At 35.1% G+C, this 20,872-nt stretch overlaps 4 protein-coding genes across 4 annotated transcripts; 3 read left to right on the top strand and 1 right to left on the bottom strand.

Moving 5' to 3' along the window:
• Nucleotides 1-40: 40 nt before the first annotated feature.
• Nucleotides 41-2,071, top strand: LOC103861338 (probable sodium/metabolite cotransporter BASS6, chloroplastic). Its single transcript, XM_009139040.3, has 7 exons — nt 41-305; nt 408-493; nt 629-759; nt 835-1,281; nt 1,359-1,612; nt 1,692-1,774; nt 1,871-2,071. The coding sequence occupies exons 1-7, from the start codon at nt 134-136 to the stop codon at nt 1,940-1,942; spliced, it is 1,245 nt and encodes a 414-aa protein (XP_009137288.1). The 5' UTR covers nt 41-133; the 3' UTR covers nt 1,943-2,071.
• A 3,645-nt stretch (nt 2,072-5,716) lies between these two features.
• Nucleotides 5,717-6,370, top strand: LOC108868762 (F-box protein At2g35280-like). Its single transcript, XM_033287409.1, has one exon. The coding sequence runs from the start codon at nt 5,717-5,719 to the stop codon at nt 6,368-6,370; it is 654 nt and encodes a 217-aa protein (XP_033143300.1).
• Nucleotides 6,371-9,972: 3,602 nt separating this feature from the next.
• On the top strand, nt 9,973-11,262 carry LOC103861336 (zinc finger A20 and AN1 domain-containing stress-associated protein 9). Its single transcript, XM_009139034.3, has 2 exons — nt 9,973-10,220; nt 10,458-11,262. Exon 2 carries the CDS (start codon nt 10,463-10,465, stop codon nt 11,006-11,008), a length of 546 nt encoding a protein of 181 aa, XP_009137282.1. The 5' UTR covers nt 9,973-10,220; nt 10,458-10,462; the 3' UTR covers nt 11,009-11,262.
• Nucleotides 11,263-12,192: 930 nt separating this feature from the next.
• LOC103861335 (AT-hook motif nuclear-localized protein 24) lies at nt 12,193-20,443 on the bottom strand. The gene has a single exon (XM_033288098.1). It carries the CDS (start codon nt 15,150-15,152, stop codon nt 14,169-14,171), a length of 984 nt encoding a protein of 327 aa, XP_033143989.1. The 5' UTR covers nt 15,153-20,443; the 3' UTR covers nt 12,193-14,168.
• Between the last annotated feature and the right edge of the window lie 429 nt (nt 20,444-20,872).

Raw genomic sequence — 20,872 nt, 5'->3', positions numbered from 1 at the left:
ATTGGATGATATGTTATCTCTCTGACTCTCTTTCTCTCTCTTCGATCTCCCTCTCCTCGTTACCTCTTCTACTTGGGAGATTAGCCACCACTTCTTAAGCAAAACTCGTGAAACTCTCAGGAAGCAAATAAAAATGAATGTGATCACAATTCCCAAAGAAACTCTGCATCTTAAATCAAAACTTCGTCTTCTACCACGAGCTTTACCTGCTCCATATCGAAGTCAACGTGTTCAACTTCTCCCGCTAAACCCCTTGTCGAACTCTTCTTTGACTTATCCAGCTCGCATTGTCTCACTTTCTCAAGGTCTCGATTCACCTTATATGTCTTGTTTGGTTGTTGGGTACTTGCAAAGTTTACTCCTTTTTTCCCCTCTCTCACTTTCATCGTGTTCTGCAACTTATACAGGTGGCGGATCGATAGATTTGTGGCGTAGATATGCATCCGACAAGTTCTCAGACATGGGTTTGGATCCTGGAGCTGGTTCCGACAAGGTGCAACTTTTCTGTGTTTGGTTTTATTTTGATTTTGAACGGTTGAACTTGGAGGTTGTTTAGTTAGGTTTATATGTTTTGTTCGAACCAATCATGTTTATATTGAGAGAAGTTTTGTTTACTTTCTGTCGTCAGATGTTTAATGAGAGGGCTGCTTCTATAGTGGAAACATTGAAGAAAGCAAACTCAATACTTCCTCATGTAGTGTTGGCGAGTACTGTCTTAGCTCTTCTCTATCCTCCTTCTTTCACTTGGTTTACCTCCAGGTTCTCTTCTCTTTACACTTTTTGAGTTTTTTTTTAATAAAAAAAAGCTCTTTCTTACTGTCTTGTTCTTTTAAGGTACTTTGTTCCCGCTTTAGGCTTCTTGATGTTTGCCGTTGGTATCAATTCAAACGAGAAAGACTTTCTCGAAGCCTTCAAAAGACCAAAAGCTATTCTCCTTGGTTATCTTGGACAGTATCTCATCAAGCCTCTCCTTGGTTTCATCTTTGGCTTAGCTGCTGTCTCTCTTTTCCAGCTCCCAACTCCAATAGGTGCTGGGATCATGTTGGTTTCGTGTGTTAGTGGAGCTCAGCTATCAAACTACGCGACTTTCTTGACGGATCCAGCATTGGCACCACTTAGCATCGTCATGACATCTCTATCAACCGCTACGGCGGTTCTTGTCACACCGATGCTATCACTCTTGCTTATAGGGAAGAAACTACCCGTTGATGTAAAAGGAATGGTATCCAGCATTCTCCAGGTCGTGATCGCACCAATTGCTGCAGGATTGCTACTAAACAAGTGAGTTAGAATATTAGAAAAGAGAATTGATATGAGCACACAGTTGTTCCTCAAAGTTGTGTCTCCTTCTTCTATAGGTTGTTCCCAAAACTATCCAATGCGATCAGACCGTTTCTCCCAGTTCTATCGGTTCTTGACACGGCTTGCTGCGTTGGAGCGCCACTTGCGTTGAACATAAACTCGGTTGTGTCTCCGTTTGGAGCAACCATATTGTTGCTGGTAACAATGTTTCATCTCTCAGCTTTCCTTTCTGGATACTTCCTTACCGGTTCAGTCTTTAGAAACGCTCCAGACTCTAAAGCCTTGCAAAGAACATTGTCCTATGAAACTGGTAACGAACTTAACTAACTTTTTGGTTTAAAAAGGTTTTGAGTTGAGAAATATTTTTATTTTGTTGTTAAAATTCTCAGGAATGCAGAGTAGTCTTTTGGCACTAGCGCTGGCGACTAAGTTCTTTCAAGATCCTCTTGTTGGGATTCCTCCTGCAATATCTGTAAGTTCCAAGTCAGAAATGGTTTTTTAGACATTGTAGAAATCTTCTTCTTTTTGTAATAATAATAATAATAGAGCATTGTTTTGTTTTTTGCAGACGGTGGTAATGTCATTGATGGGGTTCACACTCGTTATGATATGGTCTAACGAAAAAGAGCTAAGCATTTAAACAATGTAAAATTTTTAATTTATGTACAAACTTGTTGTAACAGTATAAGAATTAGATTCCACCATAAAGGATGGTTTGATTATAAACCCGCTTTAAAATTAAACTAAAACTTCAAATTTGTGAATTAACGAAAAAATCTTTAGCCATGGACGATACATAAGTATGTAAGCATTCTTCTTCTTTCTGCAAGTGACTTTGCCCTAACTTTTTGCGATCTGAGTTTGTATCTTGAACTTTTCTTTCTACCATTATACCTCTCTATTCGCCTTACAACATTGAGTCAAAGATTCCTTCACATCCACAAGCTTTGACTCAATGTTGTCGATAGATTACAAACAAAAGAAAATAGAGAATGATTTTCTTTTAGCTAAGAAGATCGATCGGAGAGCAGAATACACAAGCCATGTGCTACATCCAAACCGTATGGAGAAAGTAATGTTAATCTTTCTCTAGCAAATACATGTAGCTGCTTGTTATCATCTTAACCATATTTAAAAAAACGTGATATTTGAAGATGATACCAAGCAGCTAGACGAACTAGTTGCGGGAATAGAGAAAGTTTCACGATGCGTATTTGGATACATGATATCAACATTCGGATCAAGAGAATTTAGTTAATATTTATATATATAAAGTAGACTTTGTATGATGCACACAGCCTTTCACGACACTAAAACAGGTTGGGATTTTTTTTGACATGTGTCAGCTCGCTAGGGCGTCTGTGTAGCCCACGCTCTCTCTTCTTTGCGAGCGCATTGTGTGGTCTGTACGCTCCTTCGTTACTCGCGCGTCACGGAAATGCCGAATATCTGGGCATCAGAGACAAATTGTTTGGGCTTAACTATATTAAAATAGGCCCATAAATTTTTAGGGTTATTTGTCCCTGCGTCATTCTTCTTCTCCCGTACCTCCACCCAGCAAGAGAAAACATAGAAACCATAGAAACCAAAACGTCCCAGAATCATAACTCTTACATTTATTCTGAGTTTTCCATTCAATAATCCACTCTTCATTCATAATGATTTCGATCTATCTCTTCGTTCACCCTCAAACCGCCTCGAACTCCATCTATAAATATCGGCCCTCACTTTCCCTTCACCTCGCATCTGAAACGATTTGCTCAAACATACGATCTCTTAGAAGTAACATTTTTAGATGGCGAATTCATACACTCTGCTTGCGAATTTGAGAGCCGGTCGATGCTCTAATACTGCTGAGGTTCTGGGAGGCCAGAAATATCAGCAAAGGAGTGGAGCTGATGAGTATTGAGATGCTGCTCATCGATGAGGCTGTAAGTGTTCTTCCCCAATTTTATATGTTCAAGATCCAAAGTTTTTTTTAATTTTTTTTTACTGACTTCCATGATAACGCGTTGGTCTGTTTTAGAAAAAAATTTAATTGATTCAGACAAAATTTTAATTTTAATTTTAATTGTTTCTTGAGGCCAGAAACATTAATTAACTTCCGTTAAAAAAAATTAATTGATTCAGACAAAATTTTAATTTTAATTGTTTCTTGAGGCCAGAAACATAATTCACTTGCATTATAATTTTAGTTCAGATTTTTTAAGAAATTTTCACTTTCCTTTTAATTTTTCCGGATTAGCTCTCTTGACAGTTAAGCTTATTTGGTTAACTGATGTTTCTCTCCATTGATATCAACAGGATACCCTGGTTCAAGGGTGTGTTTCTGCTGTTCACCAACATAAGTTCAGGGAACGTCTTGCTGAAGGATCGGTTTACACTCTCAGCGGGTTTGACGTTACACGCAGCAACCCAAAATTCAAGTTGAGTGATGGCCCTGTCTCCATTCGTTTCAATGAAGGAACTGATTTTGAGAAGCTTGCTGCCACTGCTATAACCATACCTACAGAACATTTCCGCTTCCGAACACATGAACAGATTCTTGAGTTAGCAAACACCTCCAGACAGCTCCCATGTATTTCTTTCCTTAATATAAGACTTTTTATCATTTCGCACGGTAACGTGATCATACTATAATACCTCAGATGTTATTGGGGAGGTTCGTGCAATTAGGAGCACCATCACAGACCGTTTACCCAGAGCACAACGCGTGATGCTTACTCTTCGTGTGGAGAGGTATTATGTGTGTTATTGTATCTGTTTGTTATTATCGTTTACACTATCTACAATGTCTAACAATCTTCATCATATTATTTGTTGTGATTTAAATGTTTGTGTAAGTCTTTTTGATTCCTTAGCTGTTGCGTTCCACACCAAGTTGGATGGCTACGGGCGCGAGCCACGGATTGTCCTCATCACTAGAATCAATCCTAAAATAGTCTTGGGTAAAAGATAATTCCATTTAAACTAGTCTCATTTGTCATAGTGGTTTGTGTTCTCTTAGATAACTCCACATTACTGTTGGCAGGCAAGTTATACTTGAATGGAACATCCGCTTCAAGGATTTTCTTTTGATTCTGAGACCTCAGCTGGAAAAGATCGGTTTGAAAGGCGAGACCTTTGCTTTATAATCTACACTAGATATTTTGATTTCCTGTATTCTATTCCTTATGATGCCTTTTCAGTATTATCTTCTTACAGATTACCAGGTGGTGGAGCAGACGAGACATGGTCTTCATCAAAGGTGGTTCATGCACAAAAGATCGAGCCTCTCACCGTCGCTGAGCTTAACGAGTTTGTTCTCTCTGCTGAACCTCAGGTACAAACTGATACATTAGAAGTTACTCCCTTTTTAGAATTGTCTAATTAATCGTTTTTTTTTCCTTTAACAAATAATCGAATTCCTTTGCACGGCTAAAGTAACCGAGATTCAACTTTTCGATGGTTGGTGCTATATTGGCTGCTCTCTCTGTTCGAAGAAACTCATCCGTGAAGGAATCTTCATTCACCTGTCCCTCATGCAATGAAACCAATGTTGTAGCTGAACTGAAGTAATTTTTTCCCCTTTTAAGTTTGTTGTGTCATTGAACCAAATACTGAAATTCATTTATGTCAGACAGGTATCGGGTAGTATTTTCTGTTTCAGGCCCGACTGGCACATCGTCTTTCCTTGGATTTGATAAAGAAGTTGCTAAGCTGACTAATGTGCTAGCTTCCGAAGCTGCGCAGATTGTGGTAAGTCCTTTTAAACCCATTCCAGCGTTTACGATTGCTTGTGGAACTCAATACATTTGTAATGTTTTTACTACTTTGGCAGGGGATTGGTATTAGTGCCCATGTTTACACTGAGCTTCCACGAACTCTCGCTGGCATTATCGGTAACACCTACATTTTCTAGCTCAAGCTAACAGACTTCAACTTCACTGTAAACCACCAGACCTTCACCATCTCACGCATGTTTGCTGCACCAGAGATAGCTCCCACCCCAAGCTTTGCTGTGAGTGATTTTTCCTTCCCCTTATCAAAAGTTTCTGATGTTATAAATGTTAAATCAGCGACATTGCTATGTTGGTTTCAGGAAGCCGAAGAGGTCCCTCAACCAATAGCATAACTATAAGAACAATGGATTAATAAATCAAACCAAAACCTGAATACTTAAGCACCGGTCTTAACCATCTGCTGCATCTAAAATTAAAAAAAAATACCAAAACAAAAGGATTAAAAGTGAGCATTAAACTACAACACCCACTATGTTTTAATTGCTTATTCGCTTTACCAGCAATTAAAATTAAACAATCGGTTACAGACTTACACTCATGGAATTCAAAAGACACCCTAAAGATATAGTTTCACTATAAAGCTATCGACATCTCCACCTAAAAAACATAAAATCTCTCGAATATAAAGCAAAATGTCTACTGAAAACAGTTTATCTCTAATAGAATCTCTACCCCAGGAACTCTTTGCTGAAATTCTTGCCCGGGTTGCTTCATCTTCTGTTGAAGATATAAGCCACTGCTTAACAGTCTCACGGACGATTTCTTCCACCGTGCAAGATGATCACGCCATCAAACGTCTCAACCTACGTCCACAGGCGATGAATCCCATGATAACGTTTTATCGTTATCAGCATCTTATGGTGAAGGCTATCAACAGCAACAATCCTGCTGCTCACTATACTGAAGGTATCAAGCAGTTCTTCGCCTACGACAACAGGACCGTTGGGTTACTTCACCTAAAAAAATCAGCTGAAGGTTCCTATGACAATGGTACCTATCTCTATGGCATCGTTGTTTCATGCATGGGAAACATTGAAGAAGAAAAAACTATCTTACGTACCCTTGGATGGGAGGCAAGCAGACGTCGCACTAATCGTGCTCGGAGAGAGATTAAGAGGTCAATGAGGTTTGCTTATGTCATTTTGAAGCCTGAGTACACAGCCACTTTGAAGAGCAATCAGCCACCGTTCACCTGGCACAAGAACGACAAGGACAACATTTGTCCAAGCTGTTTCCACTACAAAATGATGCGGAAATTCGTCGGATTCGTCAGGCAAAATATCTAAGAAAGTCTAAATCAGTATCAAGTGTGTAAAGCAGCTACGGGAGAACCACTATCAACGTTGCGCACATGCCAAACTATCCTTATTTCGATTTAGACATTTGCATTTCTTTTTCAGCTTTTGATAACATTTCGAAGTATGTTAAGCTTTTTCTTAAAAAAAAACACTTTCTCATTTTATGATATTCAGAACTAATATTTAAAGCCACACCAACAAAAAATATCCCCTAAAAAAAAGAAATTAAAAAAAAAGGAACTCCACCGTTAAACCAGCTTAACCCAGGCCAGCACAATAACTTAATCGATTCCGTGAAATATGACGTTAATAAGTGTAATCAAATTGACTTTCCTAAATAATAAAAAGGGATCAATCATACATCAATCCTCCTCATTATATGATGCATAAAATTAGGGATTCCCGTATCAAAACTTTAACTTGCCAAAAATTTCATAAATCAAATAAATCTCCCGAGAAAAAATTGACAAATATCACACTTAATAACCCTATAAACCATCTAAAACCCTACCCTACTTTAGCTATAAAAGATTGTTCAACACAACCACAAAATCATAGAAAACCAAAAAAACTTTTCAAGTCTTCCAATGGCTAGAAAAAGATCACTCTCAAAGCTAGAACTAATTCCATATACAAATAATTCTCTTCCTAGCTAAAGACTCAATCGAAGCATTCCACAATGCCCTCATGGCATTCCCTGGTCTTGGCACAGCTGCGCACAACCCCTTGGTCTTAAAACACCTAAATCTCCGATCTCTCACCGCCCAATCACTGTCATCGCTTACCATGTACCAAAATCTGATGAACATTTGTGTTTCTGCCGGTAACTTGGAGGCGCATTACTTACGTGGAATGCAAGAATATTTCCAAAACGAGAACATGGCTGCTGGGTTGGAACTTCTCGAGATTGCAGCACAAGGTTCATATGATAATGCTATTTACCTTTATGGTATAATAATGTTATGTAGAGGAGATCCGGACATCAGGAAACCACAATTGGATTCACTTGGATGGAGAGAAAACAAAGCACGGTCCGACGCTTGCTGGCAAAGCATCAAAACATCTCTCCATGGAGTAATGGTCAAAAGGTTTGAAATTTACATCACAACTTATAGGGCCACAAGGCCTACAATAAATTGTCACAGAAACGACATTGCTATCCGTTATGAGACATGTTATTATTTTAAGCAAATGAAAATTTTTGTTTTTATTATCTAAACAAATGATGTAACTGATGCGGTTCCTATATCGACTCCAATATTATAAAATTTAAATAAAGTTTCCCGTACTAATACATTGTCTCTTATGCAAACGGATCAAAGCTACAGATTTGTACATTTAATTTCATCTTAACTTTGCAACTCTATGCTTACTTTCCACCTTTATTCTTTATTAAAACTGAAAGGAAAAATGACGCCAATTCTAAGATGTCGTTGTTAAGGCCTTGATCAGTAAGTCATATCTCTCGCATTTCGCAGAAGTCTACACGTTGAGCATCAACTGATGCGTGAAGTACATGAAATTGTCACGCTTCATAAAATTGTGTTCCATAATTATTCTCTTTCAGTTTGACACACATCTTTCAGTCGTTGAAGAACTTTTCTTTCTGTCGTTCAGAGAGATCGCTGACTCCATCTCTGTAGAATATTCTCTGGTTTTCCTTTGGTAGTTGTTCGTTGTGTTTCGAGAGTCGTTATACAAACGGAATGTCTTTGTGACCCTGTCTGCCTTTGCGATTGTTTATTTGCGTCTCCGTTTATCTTTGGTGGGTTTTCGTTTACTTTTAAGAGCAGTAGATGCCTTGACTCACTCAACTTGGATACAACTTAAAAGAAACATAAGAAAAAGCCAAACATATAAGAACATAACCAAATAAAATGCAAATTGTACTATGACTCAGCTATACAAATAATGGCTTTTTTGATTATAAATATAATTTAACGGTTTTCCAAACTTTATAATAAAACACAAACACCCACCGATTTCGAGAGTTCGAACTCATGTCACACGAGATGGTTAAATTTAAACTTCATTTTAAATTTAATTTATCTGTTCGTTTCAAAACGATGCGTTTATGAGCTTAGCCCCTCGACCATAACTTAGTAAAACGAAATTCAATATAAATAAATCCACTAAAATAAAACACCACTAGATTTGGACCCGCACAACCGTGCGGGTATTAATTTTCATTTTATATATGTTTTACATAATTAGAATATATTTATATAATCATTTTAAATATAACAATTTGATAATTTTCATGTTGTAAGTTAATTGATTATTTCAAATCATCACATATATTTGGTATTTTTATTATATATATTTTAAAATTAATTTTTATTCAATTATTATGATCCTGATCCGTAATTCAAAGCGCTAGATTTCCTTTATCAATAATTTTTTTATGTTTATTCATTTAAGATAATAACTATATATATATAAAAAAAAAGTTTTAAGATAAGTTAATTTTATACATGAATTATCTAATTTACTAATGTTAACCCGTTCTACCAACATATTCTATTTCTAGCATAAATTTTTAATGTTTGTAAAAATAAAATATATTAATTTATCAGTTTAAAATAATTTTATCATATTTAGTTAAATAAAATGTTTTATTATAAAATGATAGATATAACTATAAAATATTAAAATTTGATATAATTTTTTTCATTTATAAAAGATAACTGAGTATATATATACTAATGTATAATAACATTAATTTCATTACTAATTACAAAATTAGTGAAACTATTTATATACAATTTTTGATAATTAAGATATTTTTATAATGTTTTTCAAACATTTGTTAAAAAAATATATTTATATTTATATTTTAAATAAAAAGATATCAAATTATATTATGATTTAAGTAGTTAAAAGATTATATATTAGCATTAAGGAAATACATTTAATAAAAAAATTTAAATGATGATCCAAATAAAAATATCGCACATGAATCAATGTGAGTTTGTTAACCAATCCAGGTTTTTAGGAGTCGATGTTATATTAGGAATGATATATTATTAATTCATATTATTAGTAATAAATGAATGATAATTGATTTCTAGCAAGGGTCCATTTTAAAAAAAAATCACACATGAATCAAGGTTGTGACTTCTGTTTTAATATATAAGATATATAACTCTAAAATACAAACCATGCTCTCATTTATCAATCCTAAAATATAAACACTTTCAAAACACTAACTCGCGGTAAAAATCATACCTATTTAAATACCTTTTTAAACATGCAAAACCTTTCAACTGCACTCAACTACATACACTTCTAACAATTAAATACCAAAATACAAGATTTTGAAAACTGAATCAAACAAATATCTGAACTCGGTGCGTACTCCGCATAAAAGAAGAAGAAGAACAGAGACACATTTTTTGATGTTATATACAACGAACCGAACCATTATTCCAATCAGCCGCCCAATGATAAATCAGGACCGTCAAAATAGATGGGCTTCAAAATCGGAAAGATAAGATTCCTAAGGTGTACAATAACGCGTAATGCACAAGAATATTATACCGGCGCATATCCTAAAAGGTAAAATCTCACGCGTGACTCATCAATATATTTATATAATATATACAAAGACAGATGTATGTTCTTCATAGTTACGTGTTCGGTTTCATTTCTCTCTCATATTTCTTTTTCTTTCTTGGTAACGAAAGGTTTCGTTCTCAATTCTTATCTATTAAGCACAAATCATAATACATCTTGTTCCGATTAAGATTCACTTTTTATTCCGATAGATCAGATTCATTTCCTGAATCTGTTATATAAAATTCTTTCTAAAGAGGAAGAAATCTCACGGTTCCAACAGGTTAGAATCTTTCGTCTTGATTGATCTTATTGTTTTATTTGACTGTCTTGTCGGATCTGTAACTGAACCTTGTTTTGTCTCGGATCTACTTGTAATCGACGAGTTTCTTTTTTTTGCTGTAATTGTGTGAATTTGATTCGGTCTGTTTCGAAATGATTTGGATTATTAAAAAAAAAAGGTCGAATAAGTGATTTTGAATTTTTTGAATTTGAATTTGTGTTTTTTTTTTTTAAACAGGAAGAATGGGTTCTGAACAGAATGATAGCACGAGCTTCACACAATCATCAGAGCCGAAACTTTGTGCAAACGGATGTGGTTTCTTTGGTTCGCCATCAAACATGGATCTGTGTTCGAAATGCTACCGAGACATATGCGCAGAGGAAGCTCAAACAGCTGTTGCAAAAGCTGCCGTTGAGAAATCTTTCAAGCCATCGCCATCGCCTCCTCCTCCTACCCTCTTCATAGCAGAGCCTGATGTGGCGAAACCAGAGAAAGAAAAGGCGGTTGCTACTGTTCTTGTGGTGGCCGAGCCATCTTCTGCAACAGGAGAAGCTACAGTTCCTGAACAGAACGAACCACCATCTAAACCTGCACGGCCGAACCGGTGCCTTTGTTGCAACAAGAAGGTTGGTATACTTGGGTTTAAGTGCAAATGCGGGAGCACTTTCTGCGGCGAACATCGGTACCCTGAGAGACATGATTGCAGCTTTGATTTCAAAGAAGCTGGGCGTGGAGAGATTGCAAAAGCCAATCCGGTTATTAAAGCTGATAAACTTCAAAGGTTCTGAGAAAGGCTATGGTGTTGGTCTCTCTTTTCTTTTATCTCAAATTGTATTTGAATGGAATTGGGTTTCTACTAGTGGATTGTTTCCAAAGGGGGGTAAGATGATGAATTTGGTTCTTTAATAAACTCAGTCATCTCTTTTTTTTTTGTCAAACAAACTCAGTCATCTCTATTTCATGCTATTCAGGTATGGATTATAATCTTTGTGGGTAACTTGTAAAATCAATTTATCAAAGCTTCTTTTGGCCTGTGGATTTATTTAAGAACTTTGGTCAAGTTTGGACTTTGATGAGAGAAATCACATGAAATAGTCGTGTCAAAATAAACATGTATTATTATAAAGTATTGACATTTTCAAACTACATATTTAAGCAAACATTTATTAAAGTATTGACAATTTCAAACTACATATTTAAGCAAACAATTGATAGATAATTACATCTTAATTTAATAAGATGTCAATCTTATCTATAACTCGTGTTTTTTCGTCATATGAAATTTTGTTTGATTAGTATATAGGATAAGAATAAGATATACTAGTACCAACTAATGTGATGTGTTGTGTCGGGAATCAGATTGTCAAGTTGTACACCTGTGAATGTTGTTGTGAAACGTCTATATTATCATCATATTTATTAGCGATTGTGATGCAAATTGCTTCAATCATGGACTTGAGGTCGTCAGCAATTTTATTTTATGTTTCTCATTTTTCCGAATGGTTACGAGGCGTCAGATGTGCCACGTGAAATATTTATTCATCATTTTTTTTGTTGAATATGGTTTCGTAAAATTGACATTAAGATTTCAAGTTAAACTTACTGGATTAAAATGCTCATTCGGCCCATCTCTCCTGCAAATTTCTGGCTAAATAGATATTTATAGGCCTTGTCTAAAAGCCCACATGTATATGCTAGATGTCTTTTTTCCACTGCATCAAGAAATCATTACCCAAAATTTTCTGTCATGACGGGTGGTTCTCGTTACAGTTAGATAAAACATTTATTTTAAACTCTGAATTTTTAAAACTATTATAAAGTTGTAAGACCTTTTAATTATCAAAAATAAACTATATTATGTTTATCAATAACTTTCAGTTCCTGCTCCAACATAAAGGAAAAGCCAACTAGGAGGATCACTAGAGTCTAATACATCACAATAGCCATCAAAGGAAGAAGCAAACTTGGCAGGTTGATTAGCATATATATTTATATATGCACTACTTGGCATTCCTCCTTTTAAACCTGAATAAGGGTCAAATAATTCTATATACAATTTACTGTATTCGCAAAACCATGTTCTTTTGATAATGATTTTCTTACTTTCTTTTTTGAGAAAGAGCTGTAATGATCTTACTTGTTAGTATTTTATGTTATTTTATTATAAAAAGTCAATAATTTAGCTACTTAATATATCTGTATAATTACACTATATACACATGACTATATCAGGCATAGTAAACATTGTATGCATAAATATGAGTCTGTAGCTGGTAGTCCCGAAAGAACATGGTATTCACCAGCAAGCGCACGTGTGAGGCAGCAGTTGAACAAATGTAGTGTCTCCTTATCCACGTATATATACACATATATTTGTGCGTATACATACATAGTATATATGTAAATATATACACACACTTAAAGATCTATTGATTGATGCTCATATGTAAGCGTATAAGTTTCTGTATGAAGAGAGAACATGCACATAAAGCTCCCATACCTCTTAACTTTTCTCGTAAATTGTTAACCCCCGTTTAAGCCGCCGGTTTTGCAGCTTTTTCTTATATAAAAAAATGATGTACGTAAACATTATATATTAAGAATCATATGTTTATTTATACAAATGAATACTAATATATACTAATGTTTATGTACATCATCCTCATTACATAAAAATGCGATTTTATTTCATCATCAACAGAAGTTTAAGTCCGACAAACGACATGTGTATAGCACAATCATTATTATGTTATTTCATTATTATGTACTATATATTAGTATTTATACAAATGAATACTAATATATACTAATGTTTATGTACATCATCCTCATTACATAAAAATGCGATTTTATTTCATCATCAACAGAAGTTTAAGTCCGACAAACGACATGTGTATAGCACAATCATTATTATGTTATGAAGACTAAATAAGGGTGATTATGATCCAAATAGACTTATTGATTGAAATTAAATATCCATAATGATTAAAGACGAGATGGAATACTCTCACTACAAAATGTTTTACTTTTTTTTTTCTTTTTGGCTCCACAAAATGTTTTTACTTATAAAAATACTTAGTCCTTTTCATCATACCAATAATAATTATCAACATGATTAATAATCCCTTTGGCTCCTTGCGGAGTATAACTGCCATCCAAAGATCATATCTGATTTGGGAAGTGCTTTTCTAGTTTAGGCACTTATGTTTGGACCCAAAAAAATAAAAATAAGTGCCATTCTAGTTTAGGAAACGTCCTTGAACTTTTTTGTTGCTTGAGTCAATAGAAACTGTGTAATACAGTTCATCGATATGCTGTATATATCAGTTGACGTAGACCGCAGTATCAGTCTTAGTTATACAGCATATTTATATAGTTGTTGTGTAAATTAGCGTACATATACTTACTATGGAGCTAAAATGTATTTTGTATAATGTAGTTAACTCTAAGTCTGAGAATTTATGTGGAAGCCTCCTGTAAAAGCATAAACCATCTCTCCCTATCGGAAACTCAAACTTAAAGCAATAACAATTACTAACAACCATGTCATATAAACGAGCTTTTGTGTATCCAAATAGTTCCATATTAAGAATATGAACTATAAAAATTGTCGAAAACACCATAAAATGTTGATAAGAAAATACCATACTTAGAGCCAACAACACAAAGTAAATTTAAACTACCAATGGAAATTCATCAAATAAAAAGCAAGAAACAAAGAAAAATGTTATTCAAATCAACATAGAAAATCTACTAGCTAAAACGAACCAAAAAGAGAAATTAAAAAAGGAAAAAGAAAACCTGATTCGTCTGATACATGTCGACCCAAATATAATGAAACTCGATCGTCCTCGACTAAGTTCATAGTCTTATTCGTTCATAAACTCGTGATTCTGCGGTTAGCTAGCTATAAATATACATATAGCTAGCTACGATGGGGCGAGGTGATCAAAACGATGGTCGTCCCGTTGACCAATAAGGCTGATTATCATGCTGTGGTAATCCTTGATGAGCTGAACCACCAAGAAGATTAGGTGGTAACCCTTGATGAGCCGACATAGCTTGTTGCTGATGTGGCATTTGTCCTCCCATCATCGGCGGCGACTCCATCGATCCTCCTCCTCCTCCACCTCCACCTCCGTGAACCGGCGTTTGCATCTCATCTTCCTCTAAGGGAAGCCTCTCGTACGCCGCATTGCTAAAAGAAGCCGCCATGACTACCACAGGTCCAGCACATAGCAAAGGACCCACCACGCTTCCTCCAACAACCTGTCCTTGTCCTCCAGCGAGATAAACGCTTAACCCTGTGGCGTTAGGAGGAGCCGGCGGGGGTAAAAAAGATCCCGAGAGAGAGAGAATCTCGAACCTTCCGTGAAGGCTAACGACCGAGCCAGGAGATGGAGATCCAGGCTGACGTATGGTGACGTTTGTTACGTTTCCAGTACCGCTCATAACGCAAACGCCTCTCTGGCGTCTGCGTGCGAAAGTGGCCACGCTGTCGACTAGATCGCAGCCGTCGCCAATCTCCATCACGTGGGTTCGAAGCGCGTTGGCGCTGTCCCGCGTGATGATAATCGGAGGTTTTGGTTTGTTCTTGGATCCAGCTGGTCTTCCTCTTGGTCTTCTTGTCATCTGATCTCCTCCTGAGCCGCCGCCGCCACCGCTTCCTCCTTCTCCTTGGTTTGTGTCTTTACCTTCGCTGCCACTGTTGTTAGCCATGTTGTCTATGTTGTCGCTTGTCTCTTCACGATCCATCTTGATTTGTCGGTTTATTCCTCCTCCTCCTTGTTGGTCATCTTGATCGGTTTGGTTTCTTTGTTGCTGGTGATGGTGGAGGAAGAACTCTTGTTGCTGTTGCTGTTGTTGTTGGAGATGTAACTGAAAGTCTCTTGAGTGGAAAGGAGGAGGGAGTGAGCTTTGTGTTCCATCCATGATGTATGATTCGATGGCGTGATGAATTGGATAAAAATAAAGAAGAGACTGATGGATCTAAGAGCTCAGATCTTTAAGTTGACCTTTTTTTTCTTCTTGTTTTGTTGTCGAAGCTACCAAGAAGAGAGTAGTAATGATGAACAACTAAATCCAAGCTGGATCGTCTTCATCTTCGTCTCTTCTTCCTTTTTATTTTGTAGGGTTTCTCTCTCTCTCTCCCTACTTTTGTTGTATAGCTAGCTTCTCTCTCCTTCTTTTTGAGTTGGATGAAGTGAAGTTTGGATACAGAGAAAGGGGTTTTTATTTAAGCTACTATTTGAGATGTGTGCGAGCTAGAGTCTACATCTGGTTTGTGATTGGTAACCTAGGGTTAAATAAATACATTATATTTTGTTTTTATTGTGCTTATTACGAATTTTGAATGTGACTTCCTTCCTTCTATGTATGGGCAGTGTTTTTGGTCCCCACTTCCTCGCTCTTTCCTACTTAACCTTAAATGTTACATCACTTAGTAAGTCATTATTAGGCCAATCAAAATTTGATAGGAAAAAATGATGCAGTCTTTGGATAGTAAACTTTGTGATCCCTTGAACTGTTATGAATCATTGTTTAGATCAGCAGGTAAAGTTGCCAGCTAGTGATTGTTCTACAACCATTAATTTCATTACATCAACACATATGTTATAAACATGACGCATTACATTTTGAATGCAAAAAGAGTCCAATGGTTTAAACTTTTTAATTATCAGGCAGAAAGAAAGTTGGCATCTGATAATATAATTATAATGATAATTATTTTGTAATACATATACAAATGATTAATTGACTATCCTCTATATAATTGCATGTAGCTATATAATTATTATGGTTATCTTTTTTTAAGTTAATATGGTTATCTGATAAGCATGTATACATACCAACAAACAAACTTACAGCTAGTTCGTTCAGTGATAAGTACAAAAAATATCAATTGCAAAAAATATGTTGGAATGCATCTTGAGCATATCATTGATTTTTTTTTGGTAATATGATGGTGTGATGATCAATGTCATTGTGCTGATGAATATTATTTAAAACTTTTAGATTTCATGAAAGAAAATAGCCATTTTAGTAATGTTATTTTAGTACTTGACGATCATCACGGTTATAAGATGTAGCGCTGTGCGTTGAATATAAGCTGGTCTCTATATAAAATGTAGTGTCTACATAGTTGATAGTCAAACGATCCATTTGTCAATATCAACTAGATCTAAAGTTGTGGGGGGGGGGGGGTTTGAAGTTTGTGAATACACATATGTATATATATATAGATAGAGATTGTGCATTGGAGAGAGTGAAATAACAAGAAGACGCGAAGATGTCGCTGACAACTCCAAAACCACGAGAGAAAGAGAGAAACAGAGAGAGAGAGGCATCGCATGAACTGTTGGGAGAGAGATTAAACACAAACTCCAATGTCTTAAAGAGATGCTCTTTGTCGGCTCTCTCATGCTCCACGTGCCCTTTCTCCTCCCACTCCTCTCCTTTCTTTTTTACATCGAGACAATTTTGCGATCTATATCAACCAGTAAAAACTAGCAAGTTTCTGAAAACCAAATCCATGTGTGGTAGTTACCGTGCTTGCGTGTGTTTGACAACTTATCATTTTTGAGAACGTAAATTCGCAAAAATCTCGGATACCAATTTTCTATCGAATAATCGAATTGTGCGGGGGTTACTTTATATCTTGGGTTTCAGCTCAGATTCTTTGAGGTGGACAGGTAAAGCGAAGATTGTGCTGATAATGTAGTAACCAAGGTGTATCATGTTGGTATTGATAAGCATGATCACCAAAATATAGTTACAGATAAATTTACTCATGGTTGACTTTAACTTGGTTCATTTAAAACAGAAAACATGAAACCTATATATGTACGTTACATTGCAGATTATGCTAAACAAATGTGAACGTGTACAATATCATAGAAATATACAGACGTTTCTTTTTAATTCTTCTCCTTTTTGAGCAACACTTTTTAATTTTTCTACTCCTATAATAAACCTAAAACAAAGTTGACGACAGTACATGAAACAACTAACTTATCAAATGGTGTGCTTCTATTTCATATTGTTAGTACAATAGTATTTGATATTCTCAGAGAAGTTAACATAAAGGAATTGTTTCCAATAATTAGATTGGCTGTTAACATTTTTTTATCCAATTACCAAAATCAATAATATTATTGGGAAATGAGGTCAGTACTAATTATTTTATTTTAGTTTCAAAAGGCACGGAACCTATCAAACCAAAGTTGTAAGTTCACGAGCCCTCTCAAAAAGAGAACAGGACAGCTTGCTTTCAATCCCGAATTCTACGGATAATAGTTGATTGGTTAGTTAAATTATTTGGGTTAGTAACCGAGGCATGAACATGTGTTAACCATTTTAGACGTCATACTCTCAGTCTGTATATAGATGCTTTGGTATTATTACACTGATATATTGATATGTTTTGCTACCAGCGGTGCCATTATCCAATACTCCAGGTGACTAGCCTTTATTAATATGCTACAGTATCTTACATAAATTGTATTTAGCTTTGATGCTTTTCATATCATGATACTTTTAATACATTGGTTCAAATATAGAAATTGTAGTTTTAGATTTAAGATATAAACAATTGTTAAGCTGTACACTGTGGCATGATGTCTTTGCATTTAGGGTTAAAGACACAGGTTGGCTATAAAAATGAATTACAACTTCACCGTGTGAAATTTTTACTTGGCTACTTGAACTTCGATCTCAGCGTTTAGACTTGCGAAGAACTCTTTACCGAAAAACTTCCTCATTTTGGAATTCAGCTAGACTGTTAGTAAAATCAATATGTTATACTACAACTCATTGTGTATCATTTACTAAAAGTGAACCCATAAAATTTATAATTAATTCTTTCCCAAACGAGAAATCATGAAAACATATAAAACGTACCTCATCATCCAGGCCAACATATACTTAAATCTTAACGCCTCTTTGTGTGAATCATATAGATACATGGACTTTATACAGTTTTTAGGAAAGTTTATTCCTGATCTCCAAGTAATACTAACTGATAAACAGATTAAGTTAAAAGTTAGTAAATTAAGCTAGATGATTAAATTGAAATGAAGTCCCACGTGGAAGACACCTAATTCCGCAAATCACATCGTGCTTATGCTTTTGTCACGAACCCATTTAATGGTCCCCTCCCACCATATGTAAGTAAATAAATGTGTATATAAACGTTGAAGTGAATTTCTTTTCTCTCTATTAGGTCAAGTGAATGCTAAATCATTTATAGTTGATATAATCAATAATCCTCCAAAATAAGTTAGCAACCTTCTCTCGAAGAAAAGTAAATAAGTTTATATTTTTTATTTTGGAATTGTGTATTTAGAGTTTGAGATTAAGAGAGCAATTTTAACATTGAGACATGTGGGTTAATTAGTGATTAAGTGGGTTCTCTGAGGACCATTTAGTTGGCCTAGTTGGAGCAAATTAAGCTAACGACAAACTAAAGCTCAAAGAAACCTCACATGATTCAAGGGTTCTTTCCATTAGGAATCTCAGTGTTATCAGTAAAGTTATATCTGCCGTATATATACATACACATTTCATAGATACAATTACACTCTTTTGAGTAGATCGCCATTAAAATATTAAAATCTCTAACTGTGTTCTTGTTTGGGGTGGATAGTACTCCAAACATGGGCTAATAGTTAGGTTCTATTAAAGAAATTATAGTTTGCAAAACTGATACTTCTAAAAAAAAAGGCTACTGATATGATATAACAATATGATTGTTGGATATTAAAAATATGCTTGTTTGGAGCTTTGATTTAGGAATAACAGTGGTCGAAGTGAAACGAAATCTAACATGTAATAGTTTTTGTTTGAGTTCAGTTTTTAATCTAGTATACAAATTGTGGCGTTTTTGGATCAGTTTAGGTTTAGGATAGAAAGAAACTCTCATCTTAACTAAAATGTTGAACACAGTCTGAATGGAATCTTGCATTATGAACAATAAGGGTCTTTTGATTATATTGGTTTGTGCAATAATTATAAGTTTAGTCGTCCAACTTTTCAGGAGCTCGTCGAGGGTTAAATTCAATTAAGATTTTAAATATATATTGAACGGTAATCTCTCTTCCGCTATTGGCTCACAAAAATGTTTCCGGACAGCAATTGTCTTAATGCTGCCAACCAGCAATTTTTAATTATCTCTTCTTAATCATATTACTATAAAATACTAGTACGTAACTGCAAGATAACTTAAAATATATATGAAGACATGAGTTTTGTAGTCAGGTTTTGCTTTCCCAGATCGTACTTCTCCGAAGATACATGTAATTTCTTTACGTTCTCCAATAATTTAAAGAGACCCTAATTTAAATTTGAACTTTAGTTTTTCTAGAAATTATTATAGGTATAAGTTATTTCAGCAAAAATATTCTTTTTACTTTCTCCAATAATTTTGATTAAAAAGCTTTATATATATCAAACGAAATATCAACAGAAGCATCATTATGTTCGTTAGTCAAGGATCACATGTTTGATTTTGCCCGCGGTGTCAAGAAATGCTCTCAGTAGTGATGCAATACAATTGTTTGAGCTTCACACAGTCAGTCATATATAGACTCACTTAATGTTGTGTAGGTTAGAAAAGAAAGCTCATTTTTACTTTTATTTTTCCTATTTATTCAAATGGATCGACTCGGCAGTAATGTAACATGTTTTGTTGCCTAATGTGTCGGACAGACGTTGAAATACTCTTTGATGGTCCGGCACAAATAAACGAGCCTTTGTTGCATACTTGTCAAGTTGTGATTAACGTATAAAAGTCTAAACGTCTCTGATTCTAAAGCAGTAGTTATTTCTAAATTATCCTTCTGAGAAAATGTTTCAGCTAAAGTTGCAATCTTGCGATCTTTTAATTCGACGAAGAGTGGCAATCATATCAGTACGATGATATCATATTTTCATGCATATGATTCCCATTTCACGGACTTCGAATTCTTTGATTTAATTTTGAAAGAAGTAGTATATGATTAGCGGCAAATCTTGCATAATAATTTTTTTAAAATCTGAATTATCTGATATAGGCTCATGTCCACTATCACCATTCATGATATCTATACTATACTAAAAGGGAGATATAAGCCATGGAGAGGGTGTCCACATAGGATAGAAAAATCAACCAATCAGAGAACCCGAAATTGCCATGTCATCTCATTTATTTTTCGTAAAAAATAAAAAAAACAATGCGAAGGTGAGAATCGAACCCGGGTTAGTATGATATATATATATAGGACAATTACCACTAAGTCATTGAAACTTTCTTGGACACATATACAAGAACCACTAAGTATATAATCACAAACTCTTATGTACATTTACAATAATAAGAATTTAACTTTCAAAACTCCGATACTTTGTTTTGTAAAAAAAAAAAAAGTGACTAAGCTAATATATTCTTAGAAAGTGTGAGAACGTTGACAAATATGAAAAATCATAGATTTTTTTTTTCGTGACAAAGTTAAGAATATACTATACTAAAAGGGAGATATAAGCCATGGAGAGGGTGTCCACATAGGATAGAAAAATCAACCAATCAGAGAACCCGAAATTGCCATGTCATCTCATTTATTTTTCGTAAAAAATAAAAAAAACAATGCGAAGGTGAGAATCGAACCCGGGTTAGTATG

This window comes from Brassica rapa, chromosome A03, assembly GCF_000309985.2.
Source record: "Brassica rapa cultivar Chiifu-401-42 chromosome A03, CAAS_Brap_v3.01, whole genome shotgun sequence".
Lineage (NCBI taxonomy): Eukaryota > Viridiplantae > Streptophyta > Magnoliopsida > Brassicales > Brassicaceae > Brassica > Brassica rapa.
The sequence above is the reverse complement of the archived record's forward strand: the minus strand, read 5'-3'. Positions and strand labels throughout refer to the sequence as shown.